A 20,912-nucleotide genomic window follows, 5' to 3' on the forward strand; every position below is an offset into this window, starting at 1 on the left:
TGCGATTCCACTGCATCGGAATCGGAGAGTACGCACGTACGCACCGTACGGAGCGGGCGGATTTGTTGTTTTGTATAGATTTCTATGGCGCAGAAATGCCGATCCAGCGCACGCAGTACCATAGAAATTCATACAAAGCAACAAATCCGTCCGCTCCGATTCCGATGCAGTGGACGAGCAGCTTTAGACACCTCTATCACTTAATAACCTCATGCATCTTCCCATACAAGCCTGTCGGTTAAGATAAAATCAAATGAAACCAATAAATACATTAAAATATGACAAACTATTTATTCACATCTAGTAAAATACCCACCTACGGCTACAGCAGTAGAGGTGTACAAATATCACAACGATAGATACCCATATTTGTTACATTTCACACATTTGTATAGGAAACTGACTACATCGAGGCCCAACCAGCTGCCGACGGGAAGCGAGACCCTGCTAAGTACCATTTATTTATGATACTGTCTCTGTTTATTTTGTTCTTTTAAAGAGAGACAACATCACAGATCTGTCACATAAAATAACCAGAGCTAAACAGAGTGGTGCTGACGAGCAAATATAAGAAATAAAACAAATGACATGAGATCTCTAGGATAAGCTCATTGCAGTTGGAAAATAATATTTTTTCCATCGCGGTTTGGACTTAATAGTTATTATTTATGCCCTGTTTGAGTAATTTGCCACTATTTGGCTGGCTCGCTCGCTACTCTTTCGATTATTGACATGAACGCATGTTCAGTACTCGGTAGTATCGGATAATACGCGTTTGTACAGTCACCAGCATTAATATCTGCCACAGCGGAGCGTGCAAAAATATCTGACACGTCCTTCCGGCCCTAGAAATAGAGTCGTATCAGATATTTATGCACGCTTGTTGTGTCAGATATTGGTGCTGGTGACTGTATTAAGATACTCGCTCGTATTGCTCGCTACTCGCTCGAGTAACTCGTTACTCACTTCTCGCCGGCAGTGTGATTGATGCTCCGAGACTTGTGAATCTTGGTAGCCATTTTGCAAGACCCAAATATTTAATAACATCCGCATTTAGAGAAATATAATTAAAATATCTGCGTGAAAAATTCTAATTCACTTAGTTGTTATAGAGGAAGACGCTAAAAATAAAAGTTTTGATAATCTCTGTTCACAGGAATATTTGAATTTAGAGTTTGAACAGCCCTTCTCCTGACAGGACTCTGATTGGTCTGGCTTCCATCGATTTAAAAATGGACCACCAAGAAACACAACTATCCCACTATCCCAATATTAAAGTCGACTGCCAGTATTATTCTTGAGTATTTAATTTAAAAACGAGTAAGGACATTTTCTAAAGCTGGCAGTCGTCATCTAGACAAAACACTTCGATAAATACAGTCCACACGCTTTCGTTACAAGTTTGTGACCATTAATTTTGAGCTATGCTTGGAGTTTCTTTGCGCGATAGAATCACTGACATAGCTGGAAAAATATGCAAATTAAAGTGGAAATGGGCAGGCCACATCGCTCGAAGAACAGATAACCGTTGGGGGAGAAAAGTCCTCAAGTGGCGACCACGAACCGGAGGACGAAGCGTTGGCAGGCCTCCCACCAGGTGGACTGACGACATCGTGAGAGTTGCGGGAAACCGGTGGAAGCAAGTGGCGAGTTGTCGTTCATTGTGGCGAGGCCTTTGTCCAGCAGTGGACGTCTTCCGGCTGATGATGATGATGAATTTTTTGCTATCACGTTTGTTAAAAGCTCGACACTTGCAATATAATGCCACCGGCACGATTTTTCTTGCAGGACTGTAGTCTCATTTTCACTGATGGTTAGAGCCCGCATGCGGAATGCGGGAAACTTTTGTTTGTAGCGTGCCATAGATCCGCATGCGGGAACCGATTTCATAGGTCGATGGGAAACGTAGACAGAGTGGTTTGTTTACGCAGGCTGTCGCAAGCAATCGATGAATTTCATTGATCGAGACGAGAGGCAGCATGCGGGGAATAACTGCCGCGGGGCTGATGCTACTAATGTCAACCGAGTTGTGGCTCAATGGTGTTCATTGGACGCTATCCCGTATGCTACATATTGACCTGCATCGAACAATGGAGGTAAAGTTTAAATATTGATCACAAACTCGCAACGAAACGTTAAAACCTACAGAGAAAATGTTCATATATGTATGTATGTATACTCATACAGGGTATTAAGAAAGTCACTCTTAAAGTTAACAAGAGGATTGTTCAGTACGAGATCAGTCTCATCGACTATCTGATACAGCCCAGAGAAAGACAGTCTTTGTTAATTCAATAGCTTTTGAAATAGGTTCAAAATCTTTAGAATTCAGGCCTCTTCCCAGAAGACAGCTGTAGCCTGTAGTATCCTTGGGATGGATACATTTAGTGTGAACTACATCGGTCCGTTATAGACAAGCACGGTATGCAACATGCAGGTTCGGAGAAGCGATGTCGCTAGATGGTTGCTTGTAAGCGACTCGTTTTACACTATCGTGCATCCATCATCAAGACAGTAGTTTCAATGGTGTACAAATATGCAGCATACATATTGTTGCGTCTGTGCCGGTTACAATCATAATTATGATACGGTTTAATGGTAGGAGACCTTTGAATGAAGAGACCGTCTTTCTCTGGGCGCTTTTTTCAAAAGATTTAGAACGGCTAGCACGATCGTCTATTTTTGACAATAATTAACGATGAATGATGACAAGGTTTAGCTGCTTTAGAGATTGACTGGACGTTTAGGGCTTAAGCTAGCTGGCTCGGGTGCTGGTAAAATCCGTCGCACGCGACGCGTGCAGTTAGCGCTGCTCATACTGTTTTTAGGGTTCCGGAGCCAAAATGGCAAAGACGGAACCCTTATAGTTTCGCCATGTCTGTCTGTCTGTCTGTCCGTCCGCGGCTTTGCTCAGAGACTATCAATGCTAGAAAGCTGTAGTTTTGCAAGGATATATATGTAAACTATGCCGACAAAATGGTACAATAAAAAATTAAAATTACATTTTTTTAGGGTATCTCCCATAGACGTAAAGTAGGGTTTTTTTTATCGTCCAACCCTATAGTGTGGGGTGTCGTTGGATAGGTCTTTTAAAACCATTAGGGGTTTGCTAAGACGATTTTTCGATTCAGTGATGTTTTTGCGAAATATTCAACTTTAAAGTGATAATTTTCATTAAAATCGAGCGTCCCCCCCTCTAAAATCTAAACCGGTGGGTGGAAAAATTTGAAAAAATTCAGGATGGTAGTAAGTATATCAAACTTTCAAGGAAAACTATAACGGCTAAGTTTTCTTGAGAATTATTAGTAATTTTACTCTTAAATAGCAGCCCAAGGTATAAAATATACCTAAACTTCCGTATAAAATACGAAATCCTTAGAAAAATATTACTTGATTTTTTTTCGTAAGTAATAGCTACGGAACCCTATTTCGGGCGTGTCCAACACGCTCTGGGCCGGTTTTTTTTTATTGTGCAAAGCCTTTAGCCTCGTTTCGTCAAAAAGTTTACTGCTTTGACAGCATCCTCTCTCGCAGTTTTATTGGATTCTGGCAGGCAAGAAGGAAGTCGTCCAGGTACACTAACACCCTTATGCCCATGTCTTGAAGTCCTCGTGTACTTCACGAAGTACAAATCAACTGTAAGAATAAGTGCCGAACTTACTTGGAGGAGTACAAATTTTTCAATGAAATATAAACTTTAAAATGTAAGTAATCTCCAAAATCACACAAATTAGAATTCGCGGCTCGGTCTGTATAACTATGATAAAAAAGTCAGGACTTACGAGGATAGACAAAGATGGAGCGGCGTGCCTTTGGACGTAAACGTAACTGCATTTATCTCCAAATTTTTCAACAATATTCGAATTGCCAGCCGTTCAATTTACACGATTCATTCATAATTTACACGATAACATTCAATACATTTTTAAACTAAACTTAACTCGTTAAATCCGTTAAAATTTTCGCCAAATCAGCCAAAGCCATAAATATAATGTTAAAGCGGTAACAGGGTATAGAGCTATAAACATCGCTACACATCCAACATGAACCTATAAGAATCAAGATTCGCTTAAGTATAATTTGCCTCTCTGCCAGCTGTCAATCTTATGTGGGTTTAAAAATATAAACACATATCATTACAGCCCTCTTAAGGCAAAAGGCGGTAACTATCTCAAATCATTTTTGATGGCATCTGATGTAGAATTGTCTTAAGCAACACAATGATGATATAAATAATTCAAAAGTTTTTTTGAGATACCGCCTTTCCCCTTAAGAGGGCAATATACGTGATATCACAAAACGAATTCGTCATGTTCCAGCCAGTGGTTGGTTAAGTTTAGTCCTTACTACTCCATCCCTCGTAGGGGTATTAAAGATATAACACAAAAAAGTTGAACGTCGAACTTTCGAACCAAACTTTCGAGCATTCGACGGTAAATATAACGCCAAACTTTGGGGCACTTCTGGGCAGGCTTTTTATATTTGCTCGATGTTCAAATTTCAAAGACGTGATGTCAACTTGTATATAAATTTCTGATGAAATCTTTGCTTTTGGTACAGTCAACAGCATTAATATCTGCCACAGCGGAGCGTGCAAAAATATCTGACACGTCCTTCCGGCCTTAGAAATAGAGTCGTATCAGATATTGGTGCTGGTGACTGTACTTGTCCAACCACAAGAAGAACGATTTCAGGCTAGTTTCGTGATATCTTCTATAAAATAATAATAAAACTGTAAAACATATTCTAAAGAGAGTTGTAGATGGCGATATTGCAAAAGTAACTAAGAAATAAATCAGACTTAACTATCTAATTTAAATCTACTCTGCTAAAAGAAAACTTTTGATTATTTATTCGATAGTTTAACAAATTCAGAGCAATAATTTTAAAAATCGCTTAAGGAAGATCCTTCATGATATGTAAAATTTTACAAAACAAAATAATTCGACAAAACACAACAGACATAATTATATAAACAGTTCTTTATAAGAACAGTAATATAGTATTTATAGCTACTACAATGATAAATTTATAATTATACCTCGTTCCTAATGACTCACTAATAAAAAAAACTTTAGCAATGCTTGTCAAGCTCGATATTTTTTAAATTAAATATAAATACTACAATCTTTTTAATATAAACAAATATAACACATAAGAAATGTTTAGAGTCAGACTCGAACACGAAAGGTTCCGTACCATATAAATTTGTTTTTTTTTGTACTGAAAAACAATTCTTGTGTCTGGAACCTTTTTATTTTTTTATTATAAAGAGGCCACACATTAGCCTGCCACATGTTAAAAATTCAACAACTATAAATAAAAATTGATCTGGTACGAATTGATTAGTAAGCCATAGAACGTAGGTCGTAGAAAATCTAGCCCTGGTCCAGACAACGGTCTATAATTCCATATACAGTGGAGAATGTATTGATATAGTTACACACAACACCAAAAAAGGTATATAAAACCACTAACAGTCATACATTTTATCAATTTCATCATGTACACTCGACTTTCTGGTCAGTTTCGAAATTTTTGACGAAATAAAAACGTAGATAAAACTTAGCATTGTAGTGTCAAGTAACTGTTTTAGAGAAATAGAGAGAGTCGACTGTACAAAACGAAATATTCTTATGCTACCCCAAAACCTCCCGTCACCTGCAAAAATGCATCCGAATCTATCTTACTCATTTGGCTTCGAAATGAATCGCCTTCGTTTCCTTTTCTTAAACACATCAACCTTTTGCGTGGTCAGTCGGTAAAAATAAGGGTCACGCACGCATCCCTAACTTTACGTTAAAATTTTTACATTAGTGGAAGTTTTTTAATATTTTTTTGTATAATTTTGGACAACTCAGCTATGAGAATTAGTTTTATTTCACGTTGTCAACGTGTCAATTGAAATAAATAGCATAATTAGGCCCTTAGGTTAAGAGTTTGGATAAGTTAAATTACTTTAGTAGATATGGTAAAGTAGTAGGTCAGAACGTATCAATTTCTTAGTGGGAACTCTCCTTTGCCAGCGCAAGCGCTTTTAATCAGCTTGGTACCAGCGCGCACCAAAGGTCGGATGGACGGGGGCCTACGAATTAGCGTTAAGGGGGAGGGGGAGGGGTTATTAATATTTTTTTAGAAATGGTATATACTAGTTACTCGTTTTAGCACATACTGGGCCAACAATTGAGTATTAAAAGGCTTACGTAAACTATGCTATCTCGAGACCAGTATCTTCGATACCAATCGGTTAAGAGTAAATAGGAAAACCGATATTCTGAACATAAAATTATAAGAATTCCGTTTTTCCCATTTTGGCTACGGATCCCTAAATAGCGGTCTTAAGACCGCTTAGCTTAGAGGTTTTACAGTCAACGTCATAAATAAGTGATCACTTTTGTACCTTGTCGCTTTCAGTCGGTACACAATTTCGTATGGGTTTTCAAACATGACGTAAAAATGACAAGGTACAAAACTGACCACTTATTTATGACGTTGACTGTACCAAGTCGTAGTAACACTAATACCATAGTCAAACTGTATATTTTTATGTAACAAACCCCAAACGGTTCGATTGCGGTTCACATTAAACATTTAAAAATAGTTTACCTTTTTGTTCTTTTAAAAGAACATCATTTCTCATTCAAGTACTAGAACGAATTGTAAAATAATTTCCTACAATACAAGTGTCATTGGGACATGAGAAAAGTACATTTTACAAACATTAATATAAACACTCACGACAATATTAGTTCCGAATCGTTTCAAAAGTTCAATAGCCTTTATAAAATTTTGATAAGTTGATTTCCTTATTTCATTATTTTATGAAAAAACGACATAAATCATCGTTTTTTTTTCACAATTCACCACTAGTCGCGTACGAATAGGTTTTGTCCTATAAATAGTCTCAATTTCATGAAGTTGCTACACTAGTGAAAGAAAGTCTGCTTAAACAGAAAATTATGTTTAACATTTCAAAAATATTTAGGATTTTTTAAGCTTCTCATGCTACCATGTTCTTGATAGAGAACTTTTATGGATTTAGCCCGTAGATTGCCACGTGTCGACTTCAATGGCCCATTCATGTATTATACAATCAATGAAACTGAATCGCTCATCAGGGTGGAACCTGACACCAGACCTTTTGCTGCCCTTTTTATTCGCCAATCAACGCAAAAGTAAGCAAAGCATACCCTCTTGGTGCTTATATAATACTTAAACGGTCCCTTGAGACTTACGTAGTTCACTAAATTTTAAACTCGGTTTTTTTTTATTCGACTGGATGGCGGACGAGCAAGTGGGTCTCCTGATGGTAAGAGATCACCACCGCCCATAAACATCAGCAACACCAGGGGTATTGCAGATGCGTTGCCAACCTAGAGGCCTAAGATGGGATACCTCAAGTGCCAGTAATTTCAGCGGCTGTCTTACTCTCCACGCCGAAACACAACAGTGCAAGCACCTCACTTCACGGCGCACTTCATGGTGGTAGCAATCCGGGCGGACCTTGCACAAGGTCTTGCTTAAAGGTTATTTTGTGTTTAAATAGCTTTCCTTTCGCACAGCTAAGCTGTCGTTCGAATCTTCGTCAGTTCAGACACTGTTCTTGTACCCAAGCAAAACATCAGTAGAGCTGTCAACTAACATCTTTCAAGAAAGCTGATCCAACAAACCGATATAAAAGATTATATTGATCTTGATTTATTAATCAAACTATGTCCAGTAGCGACGCGTGCTGAATATTTTCAGGCTTCTCTCTTTCCTACTCTTTGCTATCGGTCAGTGCGCCAGTAAACAGCCTTTTCACCTCGTAAAGCCCAAAGCGGAATGTGTAGGTATATCAACGGAATAATGAACTCATTGTAATTTAATTTGTCATTACAATTTTTCTACATTATTCCCAAAATTAGAAACATGTCCCATGGGCTTTAGTTACAATATTTATACGGCACTTAAGGTGTTGATAAATTTGAGCATTCTAGCGATAAATAGGAGCATTTTGCCGAGCATTCTAGCGAGCGTTCTACAGAGCATTCGAGCGAAACTTCGGTAAATTTGCTTCTAGCTTTTTGCCGAGCATCCGTCCGACATCATCGTGAATAATATCTTCAACTTCAACTTTTTTGTTTAGTGGCAATCGGTCGCTTTTGGTTAGCGTCCATTACTGCCAATGACACAGCAGCAAAGTGTATATTGTGTCAGACGGTTGCACAAAAGTTTGTGTCTAGTACGTTGTCAAAACACGACGATTTGACGAGCATTTCATACTGTCATTCTAGCATGGTGCGGGTGTCACTTGAAGCACGTTTCGATTTACTCAAAAAAAGTTGCTGCGGTTTAAATATATAGAAGTATATTTCAGTTGTATAAAAAAAAAGTTGTTTAAAGTAATAAAGAACTATGTATAAAAAATAAATTTAAGCTATCAGATTTATATAATCAATTAATTAAAATCAAAGCACAATTAAGTGAAGAAACGTAATATGCATGTAACGTAACACCAGAGACTCGGTTATTGATGGGACCTAATGGATATTGAGTTATATCGGTGCTTATTAATTAGTAAGTAACGAATATTCTTGCAAACTCCGTTTAGCCTTACTTAACTGGCAAATAATATTCCAACCTAGAATTTCACTAATATTCTCATCAAGTTGCGATAATCGGATAAATGATGACATTAATTATGATTAAGACTTTAAATTGTTAGTTTTATTGACTCAAGTTTCGACACTGACTCTCTAGTCTTGTGATATTGACAGCTGTCACCCGCACCATGCTACAATGAAATTACTGTAGAGCGCAGTGGCGTGAAGTCACGAATTTCCGTGTATAGCCAAAGCAAAGATCGCTTACATCTTTCATACATTCTAATGTCTTGTTGTATATTTTGCTAATTAAAAGTAAACGAATATTCTTGCAACTGGCAAATAATATTCCAACTTGAAATTTCACTAATATCATCAAAGTTAGCATAATATGCATTTTTATTATTAGTTTGACTCTTGTGATATTGACAGCTGTCCCCGCATGAAATTACTGTAGAGCGCAGTGGCGTGGCGTCAGATATTTCCGTGGTATAGCCAAAGCAAAGATCGCTTACATCTTTCATAAAGTCTGTATGTCTTGTTGTTCTATTTTGTAAATATTGGGCAAGCCGGTGGGAATAGAGTTCTATGGACGCTTCGCCACTTGGTAGAGCGTTCCCTAGAATGACTCGTAGCAATGTTTGGCTTAGGCCCTATACTAATAAGTGTAACATTCGAACTTCGTATGTTGCCTTCCCGCTGACACTAATATTATTTAATACGAGAGTGAGAGGGTACGATATGAACTTTGATTTTCGAATTTCGTATTAGCCCTGTGCTTGATACTTTTCGTTGTTCAGATCGACTTTAAAAACTGAATACTCAAGTTTATGAGCACCTTATAATTAGTATGCCTGTGGTTGAAATATAATGCCACCAATTACGTCGTAACACCTTGTTATTACAGATATATTGTAACCACCTATGTTGACAAATAAAGATACTTTGACTTTGACCTTGACCTTTACAAGGTCGATATCTAGTTTGTCGGGTTCAGCCTTTTCGCAGAATTATTGTTTGCCAAATGTTTTATTTGCCAACTGTTTCATTTCCCAATTCGCAATTTTCTCTGAAACCAAAAAAAATTCTCAGTGTATTTTCTTATGATATTATAGAACACAGTAGTTAGTAAAAAAACATGGTTTCATAGAAATTCGTGAGTAGGGAAATGAAACAGTTGGGACTCGTGAGCTAGGAAAAGGCAGAGAACCATTGTAATCACATAAGCTGACAAATAAAGATACTTTGACCTTGACCTTTACGAGGCTGATGTCTTGTTAGTGTAACAGTGACGCACGCGTGTCGTGACGACCGCCGTCCGCCTAGTCCGTCGTGAGGTACAGGCGGCGGCGGAGGCGGCCGTGGGACACTCAGCGCGCCGGCGCCGGCGCCGCGCCGCCCATGTGCTCCTCGTGGGAGGACACTATCGCCGCCACTATCGCCATCTCTATGTCCGCGCCTGGGGGGGAAAGAGAGAATAAGTTAGAATATGCGGGTCGACTTTAACATCTTACTACAGATTGAATAATGGTTTTCCATCGTGTTTTGTCGGCAAAGCTTGTTATTTTTTTATTATTATTTATCATCGTAGCTCGTATTCATCTTGCTGTCTCAACTAGCTTATTGAAGTTTACTGAAGTTAATTTCACTAACTAACTTTGTCTAACAACTGGTAGCATGGTGTATTGTTGTGTCACTCTGAAGATGGACTCTGGTTGAGTTCGAAACGCGCCAGTGTAGTGTGGTGGTGGTGATAGATGGGTTTGTGTGATTTGTGTGTGTTCTTACAGTGTGGAGGTGGAGGAACTGCATGAACACGCATATTTTGCATACGTTTAGCTACCGTAAGGTCGCGGGTGAGCAAGGATTTTTTTTTAGTTCATTAATTTCACTCCTTAAGGTGCGACCAAACCGCTGCTTTAAAAATGGTGATGGCACGGAATCGCAGTGACGCACCGTTTTTTTTTGCATGCTCTCCACACCGCTGCTTAAAATACGGAATCGCAGTGGCCTGTCGTAAACTTCGGGTCTTTACCGAACAAAAGTCGTGACGTTTACGGCACGTCACTGCGATTCCCCACCGTTTGCGTATCTTAAGTAGTGGTGTGGAAAGCATGCAAAAAAAACGGTGCGCATACGGTGCGTCACTGCGATTTTGTGCCGTCACCGTTTTTAAAGCAGCGGTTTGGTCGCACCTTTACTCCTTTGAAGACCAAATTTTTTTTTTATCCTTTGTTGGTCTCCCAATTCTGGGAAAAGGCCTGACCTGTGTTTTTTTAATTTTTAATTTTTTTCTTTCGTTTATATAGGTACTTACGCATATCATTATTGTTTGATAAACAGAGTTGTGGAAGACTTTTTAAATATCTTAAATAACGTAGGTACGTAAATTAAATTATCAATTAGCTAGAGAGATACGTACTATAGCGTCATATAAAACGACGACTAAGTATAGTCCATATTAAATTTCATTCGTGCATCGGATCGTGGGTTCAAATCCCGGGCTCGCAGTTCTGACTTTTTCAGAATGAATGTGAGAAATTATACTTGAAATATACCACGAGTTTTCCGGTGAAAGAAAACATCGAGAGGAAACCTGCAAATACCTGCGAAGCAATTCTATTAGGTGTGTGAAATACTCAATCCGCACTGGGCCCGCGTGGGAAATATAACCCAAACCCTCTCATTTTGAGAGGATGCCAGTGCCCAGCAGTGGCACGTAAATAGATCGAGATAATTTAATACTTACCAGAAAGTATGTCACCCCGATTGAGTGCGATCTCCTGGGTTGCGTTTTTAGTTACCAATACAACTCTGTTGTGACGTGTCTGCAGAAGATTCGCTACCACTACCTGAAATTATAAAAAAAAGTAGCATAAATATAAGTTACAATGATGTACCTACGTATACGTTATGCCTATCCAATTTATTAAAGAGTAAACAAACCGATTTTATCAAAATTCTTGTATAAACACTCACTGGATCGAATCAATGACACATTTATCTATAATTCGTGTCTTTTAACTAGATATCTAATCGCTTTTTTCACCAAAATTCACTTGATTTAAATTTTTATTTTTCATTTGAAAAATCGTCCTCAAAATCTGACGTTATTTCTTGATTGAAACAAGTGTATAATCTGTAGTAGCATAGACTAGCGTAGAGATGATGGAAAATTTGACATTTTAAAAATCGATTAATGCGCGGATGAATAAGCGACTTTTATTCACTTTCCTTAAAATTAAAAAATAGTTACTGTTTCTATAATTGAATAAACAGTCTTTGGAATGAAATCAAGTAGGTATTGTAAATACTAAAATAGACAAAAATACTTTGATCTATTCAATTAATAAATTAATCGATTTACTGAACAGATTAATTATTTTGCAATAGGTTCTAGGTTTCACATCATTGAATGTCTGTGGTCGGATAAATAGCGTCTTTGTTTACACTTTTCATAAATTGGATCGAAATACAATATAAAGATCATTTTTTTGGAAGGTGTGAAATCATTTTAGCCAATAATAAGGCTGTACGTTTGCGCGGGTAAAATATCGCCTTATCGACTAAATGAAGCTTTAGTCCGACGTGTCTTCAGCCCACCTTATGCTTATACTTCTCCAGCGCAGCCTTCGCCTTGGGCACCAGGAGGCTCTCATCAGTCTCCAGCTTGAAGGACACGACGTAGGCGGCGGGCACCCAGAGGTTGACCAGAGGGGCCAGCATTTTCGGGACCAGGTGCAGCTGGATTACGGGGGCGCCGCTCTCCGACTGCATCTTGTGGGTTGGCTGGTGGTGGAAAAGAGAGTTGTGTCGTGTTGAAGATACCGATGGCACAGTTTTAAAAAAAGTGAAAAACTATGGTTTTGAGGACATTATTGTATTAATTCTCGCCTTTTTTTACGTGTCCCATGGATTTACGTATCCCTTAGATTCACGTATCCCATGGTTTTAGATTTACGTATCCTTTACATTTACGTGTCCCTTAGATTTAAGTATCCCTTTGATTTACGTATCCCAGAGATTTACGTATCCCTTCAGTATATAAATTATTTTACTTTGAAATTTATTTTTTTAAATTATGATATTTATGATGAAAAGAACTAAAAGAATTTCCTTGCTCACCCGCGACCTTACGATAGCTAAGCTTATGCAAAATATGCGTGTTCATGCAGTTCCTCTACCTCCTCACTGTAAGAACACACACAAATCACACAAACCCATCTATCACCACCACACTACACTGACGCGTTTCGAACTCAACCAGAGCTCATTTTCAGAGTAACACAACCGTACATAATGCTACCAGTTGTTAGACTAACAAACCACAACCACCGTTTTAATTTGTCACTGTAACTCCCCAAGTACCCACATATATTTTATGAAACAAAACAAAACTACCCACAAATTATTAATAAATATTTATGCATATTATGCATAAGCTTAGCTATCGTAAGGTCGCGGGTGAGCAAGGAAATTCTTATAGTTCATTGATATGGACCTCCTCAAAGTGAAGCGCTAGTTTGCGCCGCCAGCCCCGCAAGGGTAGATAGTTCAAGGCGCTGCCTACCCTGGAATTGACAAGGGACGAGAAACCACTCAGGGGTTAAGGGGAAAAGGGACTAGAAACCACTCACCACTTTATCCTTAGGAATATAGAAGTCCGACACAGCGGCAGCTAGATACAGCAGGGCTCTGGGGCCCAGGTTGGCGAGGCACTCACAGGCGGCGCGCAGCAGCCAGAAGTAGTCTGATACAGTCGTGAACGACACGTAGAGGATAGCGCCCGCTGCGTGCGCAGCCTTGTATCGAACCAGGATCGGCGCCAGGACGTCCACGCTGTCGGGTTTCACTGTTGGAATACGCGCTGTGTAAGTAAAAACAAACGCGAGTATACACGCACTCACGCGAGTACAGTCACCTGCATTCATATCTGCCACAGCGGAGCGTGCAAAAATGTACCGGACGTATCAGATACTTATGCAGACTTTCTTCTGTCAGATATTGGTGTTTGTGGCTGCGTACAAAGTACATGTTAGGAAAAAAAAATGTACGCCTAACGGCAGAAGGCAGTGAATCCCCTTATTTCTTAAGATCTTTGTAACCTTGTCCAATGAATGAAGTATTCTATTCTATTCTAAAATGAATCACGTTCAAAATCCGGGTGACACTAGGGCCCCGCCCGGATAATACTGACATGGAAATACAGACCCGATTTTTGTGTACACGCCCATAGCTCATGTCCAACTGACACGAGTTTCTATGGGAGTGTACACGAAATATCGGGTCAGTATTATCCAGGCCAGTAAATAATGTCACCCAAAATTCCGCTTCCATCCTATCCCTGATCAGTCACCTGTAATAGTAGTATTGGGTCCCCTCTCCTGTATATCGAGCATGTCCAGCAGCTTCTGTCCGCTGAATAGTCGCGTGAACGGCTCCAGCGACTTCTGGCGGTGCATGAAGATGACGGCGTAGCCATGTTCAAGGAAGTACTCCGCGGAGGCCGAGCCCCGAGTGCCCGCGCTGAAGTTGTCCACGAACCGGACTGTGTTGTGCTCTAGGGGCACTGTTGTGCCACCAGACTGAGGACAAATACAAATATTCTTTACTGCACACCACAAACCACCAGACCAGACCAGACCAGGACCAGAGGTATCCATACTAATATTATAAATGCGAAAGTGTGTGTGTTTGTATGTTTGTCCGTCTTTCACGTCGAAACACGTGATTTTTGGCATAGAGATAGTTCATGGGCCAGAGAGTGACATAGGCTACTTTTAATCCCGGAAAATGCAGTTCCCGAGGGAACAGCGTGCGATTACTGAATTCCACGCGGGCAAGAGCTAGTGGAGTTCATAAAGTTGATTGACATCGCAAATTAAATAATAATGGGAGCCTTAAAAGAAAGTCTAGCGGTCTAGAACATAAAATAGCTTAAAGTTAAACAGTCGCCACCCACTCAAAAGCGTGTCACCAGCTCTAAAACACTCAGTAATGGGTCCAAGGGCACAAAAGGTCAGAAGCGAAACCGTGCTTCAGCGCGTTCATATGTCTCGGGCACTGATGCCATCTATCAAAAGACGCAAGATAGAGTATCTTGGACACGTCCTCAGGAACGACAGATACATTGCTGCTGCAGTTGATAATGATGGGCAAAGTGGACGGAAAGAGACGCGCTGGGCGAAGGAAAAAGTCGTGGCTGCGGAACATACGAGAGTGGACCGGCAACGCTTCCGTCAAACAGCTGTTCCGGCTGGCTGCTGATAGAGACGAGTACAAAAGCTAACGGCTAACCCTCAGGATTGAAGAGGCACTGAAACAAGAAGAGGTGGAGGTTGCAGGTGGTAGAACCTTGTGCAAGGTCCGCCCGGATTGCTACCACCATCTTGCTCGCTAATCCTGCCGTGCAGCAGCAGTGCTTGCAATGTTGTGTTTCGGCGTGGAGAGTATGACAGCCGGTGAAATCACTTGAGGTATCCCTTCTTAGGCCTCTAGGTTGGCAACGCATCTGAACTACCCCTGGTGTTGCAGGCGTCTCTGGGCGGTGGTGATCTCTTACCATCAGGAGACCCACTTGCTCGTTTGCCATCCAGTAGAATAAAAAAAAAACTACACAATCGGGGATCATACCGTAACCAACACAATCTTGTTCCCTTGAAGCGCATGCCGTTCGCAGAACTCCTTGAGCAAGGACCGGTTGTCCTCGAAGTCAGTCGGCGGCAGGTGGCTGGCGAAGAACTCTTCCCAGCTTCCGTTGTTGGCCATTGTGGGTGCTACGGCATATGCTGGCTGGAGGCAAAGAATTTTTCCTTGTAAGTTTGATATACTTACTACCATCCTGAATTTTTTCAAATTTTCCACCCACCGGTTTAGATTTTAAAGGGGGGGGGGGGCTCGATTTTAATGAAAATTTGCACTTAAGTTGAATATTTTACAAACAAATCGCTGAATCGTAAAATCGTTCTAGCAACCTCCTAATGGTTTCAAAACACCTATCCAACGATACCCCACACTACAAGGTTGGATGAGAAAAAAAATCACCCCCCACACTACGTCTAGCATGGTAGCATGGTGTACGGTTGTGTCACTCTGAAGATGAGCTCTGGTTGAGTTCGAAACGCGTCAGTGTAGTGTGGTGGTGGTGATAGATGGGTTTGTGTGATTTGTGTGTGTTCTTACAGTGTGGAGGTGGAGGAACTGCATGAACACGCATATTTTGCATAAGCTTAGCTATCGTAAGGTCGCGGGTGAGCAAGGAAATTCTTTTAGTTCAATGTACGTTAATACTTTATTGTAATACCATAAGCCAAATAAGTGGTCTATACATTTTTAAACAAGTTCCTATCAAATGAATATGTTGCTAAAGTCGAACTTTCAAGTTGACAGACACGTCTATTGAGATTATTGTTTTGTGACATCCAAACGACTATAAACTTGAGCGTGGTAGGCCACATATTTGGCTGATGGTACATAAAACACAAAAATAATACAAAACAAAAAGAGCACAAAGGCGGACTTATCCCTAAAAGGGATTTTTCAAGCTAACAGTAATGTATGTTCAAGGCAAACAGTGTTTGTACAGTGTGTGTTTCTTGTTATTGTTTGTTTTTCTTTGAGTGTGTGTATGTCAGTGTAAATAAATAAATATCACGAGACACCTGACACCAATGAGTGTTTGAGGTATATTATGTTCCTAATTTTTAAATCAAAAAAATGGCGCTTACACCAAAGGCTTCTAACCGTTTAAACACCCAAGAATAGAGAGCAATTATTCGCTTTTTTCATACAAATGCCTCGAATGGGCATTGTATTCGGGACTTTCAGCGGCTGTTTCACCATCCATTGATTAGTGTTAACTGACGGTTAAATGTGATGCCGTTTTCGTCTATTCAAACAAAACAAAAAGAGACGGCATCACATTTAACCGTCAGTTAACACTAATCAATGGATGGTGAAACAGCCCCTCAAGCTCCATAGTCAGGAATAGGTTAACTAGTCGCCCATAGCTTAAAATATACCTACTGTATAGATCCAAGAAGCCGTTGGTTTGACCTATGGCCCCTCAAGCAGACGATCGTGAATACAAATACCGACTCGCACATTTGAGTTTTTCGAAATTTATGTGCGAAATTACATTTGAAATTTAACACGGGCTCGGTGAAGAAAAACTTCGTCAGAACACCTGCACCCAAACCTGTGATGTAATTCATTGGTGTATTAATAAACTTAAGTAGCCCTTATTCACTAGTACACAATATGGAATAAAAAAAAACAAAATCAGCTTACAAGGGGCGAAGATATCAACGAGCATACACAGGCAATCCCACCTTGCGGCCTTGTCTTAAAGCCAGTTAAAAAGACAGGCGTCGCTCAACTGTCACAAACCGAAACTTTAACGATTCACAAGACACCTTTAATAGGATGACAGCTACGCACTGTCAAAATGTTACGCAGTAACCCGATACGGTATTACAGGGATTTGCGTTTATATGGTATCTGTTCCGGGTTTACATCCCCAATACTTTCACGCACAATTTGGAGTGTGTTTAAATTTAGCATCATATTGGCCTATATACGAATACTTATACGACGAAAAATAGGCTTTCAACTACAGATATAATCACGCCTCTTTTACAACGAAGGGGTAGGCAGAGACTATTTGTTTCAACCAACTAGATGTCATTATTTGCTTGTTTTGAATTATTTGTTAAGTTTTTTACTATGTAATTTTTATTTTTAATTTATTTATTTTTGCAGGTGGTAGGACCTTGTACGAGGTCTGCCCGGATTGCTACCACCATCTTGCTTGCTAATCCTGCCGTGAAGCAGCAGTGCTTGCACTGTTGTGTTTCGGCGTGGAGAGTAAGACAGCCGGTGAAATTACTGGCATTTGAGGTATCCCATCTTAGGCCTCTAGGTTGGCAACGCATCTGCAATACCAGGTGTTGCTGATGTTTATGGGCGGTGGTGATCTCTTACCATCAGGAGACCCACTTTCTCGTTTGCCATCCAGTCGAATAAAATGATTTTGTAAACTTGGTGTTTTCAGAAGACCTATCCAACTATATCCCTCACTATGGTTTAGACACGAAAAAAAAATCATCTCTGTTATGTGTAGGGCAGTTGTAGTTTTTAATTGTATTTTTTTTCTTATATTGCTGAACACATAACGCTACCTAACTATAAATCTAGCGAAAACGGCAAGAGTAAAAGCCATTATTGTAAATATAGTCGTAAGTTTTCTGTAAATCATGAGTTTGTGAATAAAAATCGCAAACTTTATTTTTGTGTTTTTGATCGCACATTAGTTAAACTTCGAGCTCTTGCTGCAAATAAATGCACTTATGGCCTAATGGTCTTAGATAATAGATTTTTTTAATGTCTTCAAAGTACAACTATATCTACACTGTTTGTTTGTAAAATTACCTTTAAACAAGCATGTTTTAAAGACTATGGTCCATAGTATTTAGTGCATTCTTTACTTTAAGAGCTCAAAGTTCAACTAGTGTGCAATCAAAAAACGCAAAAAAGAAAAAAAACCCACCCCCTGTCCAATAGTTCATGGATTATTCACACATTACTTAACACTGTACGTACCTACTTACCAGAACTATGTATGATGATGAACATGGTGATTTTAGAGTAAAAAAAACTTAAAAAAAATTAAGTTCAATATGTCACTAAGAGATATAATTGTCTTTAAAATCCGTGTAGAGCGGCTGATGGGTCTGTATTTATACAAACTGTTCAGGTGAACTGGGTAACTAGATAAGATAAAAAGAATGTACTTTGAACCAATCTGTCAATGATTCTTTTGAGAATAATACATTCACTTTGTCCTGTGACTATGCCCATACAGAATGAGATTTTCGATCTGCGAATTTGGGCCAAGCTAGAGGCATTGAAGGTAAATGATGAAAAGCTATCCAAATTTTTTTTTGTAATTTTTACAATGTTCCTATTTTTTTTAACACAAGCTGACTGCTGACTGTACTTTTTGTTGACTGTATTTGCATTGTCTTCCAACTTACATAATGTATACCAAATTTAAAGTCAATACAACCACTGGAAGTGGGTCAAAATGAATTTGCAAGATTTTTTGCAGGTGGTAGGACCTTGTGCAAGGTCCGCCCGGATTGCTACCACCATCATGCTCTCTAATCCAGTCGAATAAAAAAGAAATTGACTCAATAACAATAGCAAACAGGACGATTTTTTTTTCGAGGCTTAAGTGCACCTGTGTGACTATGCCAGCCTCATTGAAAGACTCAATGGCCACATTAATCAAACACTTCTATTGCGATATCCAGATTATCTGGCTGCAAAGGATTGCTTGATAAACCTGTAAATTCATACTGCATCTTCCAATACTAGAAAACTCAAAATAATATTCACAGCACCATTGAACAGGGCAAGTTAAATAAAAATTTGTAAAAAAATACATTGACTAATATGTGACTGGCCAGCAGGACCGGTCTGGAAGAGAGAGAGGACAGTCGATCCAAGTGGAGAAAGGCTGGAGAGGCGTATGCCCAACGGTGGGCGAAAACGCACTGAAGAAGAAGAAGAGAAGAGAGAATATGTGACTGGGTAGTGTTAAGGTAGACCAGACACCAAATAATTGTAATAAAAAATTCTAAAAGTAGAGAAATCATTGATATATTTAAAAAAGAAAAAAAAAATAAGGACTCATTGTGGCATTACTGAACCTTTAAAATTGGACAGAAAACAATATTATTATAAACTTCCTTTTTGAAGATAAATAGCTGTGCGTGTTGGCATGCATTCGGTGATATCCAGGGTAGGCAGCTGGTAGTTTCATTCTGCAGCAGCACAATCAGCACTAGCGCTGATACTCAATGCACTAGGCTGTCTGGTGGAAGGACAGACAAATTATAATATTTCTTCTAGTTAAACATAGAACCCTGAGAAAATAAAAACATGATAGAGAAGATATGACTTCTGCAAAGATGACCAAACGCTACTATTGTAAAATATATCATTATGCTATGCAGTGTTTAAGCACACATTTAAGTTGACACTTGGTATTGCACAAATTCTAATTATTACAAGATATGAAATCATTCATAGTCAAAACACCACAAACGGACTTATCACGCTAAAACACGCAAATAGAACCATTCACGATGATGCATGCCATGGTTCTTATTACAATGTCATTAATGTCTAATTTTGACAAAACAATGCGCCTTCGTGGAAGGCACTACACATAATATTTACCTTGATGTTTCAACCACATTACAGTGGCTGTGGTCACAAGCAGACTGAAGTGTGGGGTGTCAAGTCTGCCTAGCAGCTATGAAATCATTGCCAGTTTAGTTCCAATCCAGACAACAGTTGCAACATATTTTAAAATTACTTTTGGCTCAGTCCATGTGTTGGGTATTACAGGTTTTTTTAATTGAACCTTGAATGAATGTGGTTTAATTGATATACTCGTAGACATTCAAAATAATTTATTATCATAAACAATATGTACTTAGTATTGGGATAGAAAGAAATAACATTTTGTTACCTTTTTAAAAAAAGGAATGTGTCCTTTGTGAAATGTAACTTGAAAATTTTCACCCCCTATAGATATGCTATTTAATTTTAATTTATTTAGTTTATTGTAGTAATTTTTTCCAAATATTATTTTTTACATCATTTACTAAAACAGTATGATACTTCATATTGTAGTATGGGCAATCATAGTCCAAATTAAAAACTATTAAGATACAGTTTGATTTGAATCAAAGTTAATTTAAAATAGTTTAATAAGTTCCGGAATGAAGATTAAACAACTTTTTTTACAATCCCTCAAACCTACTGAGTACTATTGCTGTTTACAAACTTTATAAGCCGATAATACATTTGACACGATTACCTATAGATATAAAAATTACATTTATATTACATACCTCCAAGACATAGGGTAAATAAAGGTTTAGGACAAAATAGTCAATACAGTCGGCCGTTTGTTACCACGGTTCGATGCGTTACACCGGGCTTCACTAGCCTCTACTAATATTTGCCGCCGTCGATTATAGAAAAATCAATGCGTTCAGGCGACACCTTGACAAAGTGGAAGGACCTATATTTCTGTAAATAGATGTATTTTACTTACGTAAACAGTTGGTTTGTGGTGTCCTTGGACGGTGGCTGGAGGAGGCCAGCTATTCGACCTTTAGACTAGTTTTAATTTAGAATATATTGGAAGAGCTCTGCTATCAATCGTTATCACGAAACTAACTTTACTGAACTGACGTGACGTGACGTCTAGTTTGACAGTTGGAAGAGCATTTACGACGTGCGTTTGGTTAA

The 20,912-nt window shown here is 39.0% G+C and overlaps 1 protein-coding gene across 2 annotated transcripts; it reads right to left on the bottom strand.

The window, feature by feature from the left end:
- Window positions 1-9,033: 9,033 nt before the first annotated feature.
- On the bottom strand, window positions 9,034-20,847 carry Ppcs (phosphopantothenoylcysteine synthetase). Of its 2 annotated transcripts, XR_012452031.1 has the most exons (8): window positions 20,716-20,847; window positions 15,219-15,377; window positions 13,942-14,170; window positions 13,223-13,437; window positions 12,189-12,374; window positions 11,335-11,437; window positions 9,842-10,044; window positions 9,034-9,654 (listed from the first exon to the last, which is right to left on the bottom strand). XR_012452031.1 is itself a non-coding variant. In XM_074096608.1 (7 exons), the coding sequence occupies exons 2-7, from the start codon at window positions 15,351-15,353 to the stop codon at window positions 9,956-9,958; spliced, it is 957 nt and encodes a 318-aa protein (XP_073952709.1). In that variant the 5' UTR covers window positions 15,354-15,377; window positions 20,716-20,847; the 3' UTR covers window positions 9,034-9,955. The 2 variants fall into 2 exon arrangements, 1 of the variants encoding a protein (XP_073952709.1); XM_074096608.1 differs by having other exon boundaries at window positions 9,034-10,044.
- Between the last annotated feature and the right edge of the window lie 65 nt (window positions 20,848-20,912).

The sequence above is a fragment of the Choristoneura fumiferana genome, chromosome 13 (genome assembly GCF_025370935.1).
Source record: "Choristoneura fumiferana chromosome 13, NRCan_CFum_1, whole genome shotgun sequence".
NCBI lineage: Eukaryota > Metazoa > Arthropoda > Insecta > Lepidoptera > Tortricidae > Choristoneura > Choristoneura fumiferana.

Excerpts from the sequence above, each read along its gene's own strand:
- Ppcs (XM_074096608.1), bottom strand. The coding sequence starts at position 15,353 with ATGGCCAACAACGGAAGCTGGGAAGAGTTCTTCGCCAGCCACCTGCCG. Across the intron at positions 14,171-15,218 it reads ACAAGATTGTGTTGGTTACG|TCTGGTGGCACAACAGTGCC; the intron begins GTATGATCCCCG and ends ATTTGTCCTCAG. Across the intron at positions 13,438-13,941 it reads ACCCAATACTACTATTACAG|TGAAACCCGACAGCGTGGAC; the intron begins GTGACTGATCAG and ends GTATTCCAACAG.